The sequence below is a fragment of the Acanthisitta chloris genome, unplaced genomic scaffold (assembly GCF_000695815.1).
Source record: "Acanthisitta chloris isolate BGI_N310 unplaced genomic scaffold, ASM69581v1 scaffold353, whole genome shotgun sequence".
Classification (NCBI taxonomy): Eukaryota; Metazoa; Chordata; class Aves; order Passeriformes; family Acanthisittidae; genus Acanthisitta; species Acanthisitta chloris.
This window is the reverse complement of record NW_008664102.1, coordinates 34532-36115: the sequence shown is the minus strand read 5'-3', so window position 1 is coordinate 36115 and position 1584 is coordinate 34532. Positions and strand designations below refer to the sequence as shown.

Here is a 1584-nt window from a genome sequence, read left to right as displayed (position 1 = left end):
TGCTGGATTCCCCATGGGCTGTATAACTTCTCTCCTGCCCTGAGCATCACACAGACTAGCCCTAGGGCAAGACTTCTCACTGTTGCAGCTATTATTAATTGAGAGGTATTAATTACCTCCTCATTTACCCCAAGTGGAAAGCAGCTATCACTCTCAGCTTGGGTGACATCATTACAAACCTTCACCGATTTCTTGCTAAAACTCATTTTGTCCTCCTGGGATTGCAATCTGTGCCTGTTTCAGAGCAGGAACTTGTTTCTGGGATGTATATTTTTTTTCTCAGACTATATTTGCAGCAAGGTCATTAAAATTTGATGTCCATACAATTATGCATAGAAAGTGCCCATGCCTGCTGGTAGCTCCAGTCCTCACTGCAGAGGTTGGGATTGTGTTTTCCCTGCTTGTAAGGATGTATAGAGAGCCCTTGGAAAGCCCAGGCTGTTTTGTGATTGATGAATACCTATCTCCAGGGAATTGTCTTCTGAAACCTGCCAGAATTGTTCATATTCTCTCCCCAGTTCCTTCACCTGAAGGACAAATGCCACAAAACACAGTCCTGCCCAGGAGTTAAATGCTACTGCCTGCTCTATGTATTTGCTGTCATTAATACCTCCTTCTCCTTTCCCACAGGCCTTGCCTTATGTGTGTCTCCTCATTGCAATGCTTTTCTTCATCTATGCCATTATTGGAATGCAGGTAAAAATTGTAGATTTAATTTTGATTGTAAGCAGTTTGGGTTTGTTCAGGGTGCAAACAAAATTGTAGATTTAATTTTGATTGTAAACAGTTTGAGTTTGTTCAGGGTGCAAATGGGTTATTGCCTCCACAGCAGGAGCAGCAACCGGATTGGGATGAGGGGAAAGGATCTTCTTGTCTGGTGTCAGGTAAATTAGAAGTACAGAAAAGGCCACTCCTTCTACCCTTATTGCCAGGTTTTTGTGTTGTGGGTGTACAAAAAGAGTGGTCAGGCAAACCAGCTGTGGGGGTGAGCCTGTATCACTGCATCTCTGGGGACAGCAGTGCACATCTGTGTCTCCTGCAGGAGAGGACATCCCTTCCCCTGGGTATGACACATCCAGAGGCTGAGAGCAGGGAGCAGCTCAGGCTCTGCACCTTTCTGAGAAGAATGAGCAAGTTTTCTTGGTCTGGGATGGAACCATTGGAAAGGGTCTCTGTGAATACAAAGCACATTAACCTTGTGGTTTTGCCCATTTGATCTCCACAGCACATTTTACCCTCCTCTTCAGCACAGAATTTATTCCAGCTTTTGAGGTCCCTTAAGCCAGGACAAATTATCTTCCTGCCTTGTTTTCCAACTCTACTTAATCCACCTTCACTGACCATGTCCATGTGAGGATGTGTTTGGGCTGAATCACTTGTGTTTCTGTGGCAGGTGTTTGGGAACATTGCGTTAGATGATGAAACCTCCATCAATCGGCACAATAACTTCCGTACCTTCCTCCAAGCCCTGATGCTTCTCTTCAGGTCAGTAGAGTATAAAACAACATCTGACTTCTATGTCAACAGCAAATAAGTCTTTGTGCACAGACCAGTTTAGCTGCTGAGACTGGGAAATCCTCTAAG

General features: G+C 44.6%; 1 protein-coding gene across 1 annotated transcript in view; it reads left to right on the top strand.

Moving 5' to 3' along the window:
* The window catches only part of LOC103798898 (voltage-dependent N-type calcium channel subunit alpha-1B-like), a gene marked incomplete at both ends in the record, with an annotated part of 44807 nt that overhangs the window by 12515 nt on the left and 30708 nt on the right, over positions 1–1584 (top strand). Inside the window, 2 exons of the mRNA XM_009071182.1 lie at positions 631–696; positions 1394–1485. Of these exons, the coding sequence (XP_009069430.1) occupies positions 631–696; positions 1394–1485 (158 nt within the window). The remainder of the gene's footprint in view (positions 1–630; positions 697–1393; positions 1486–1584) is intronic.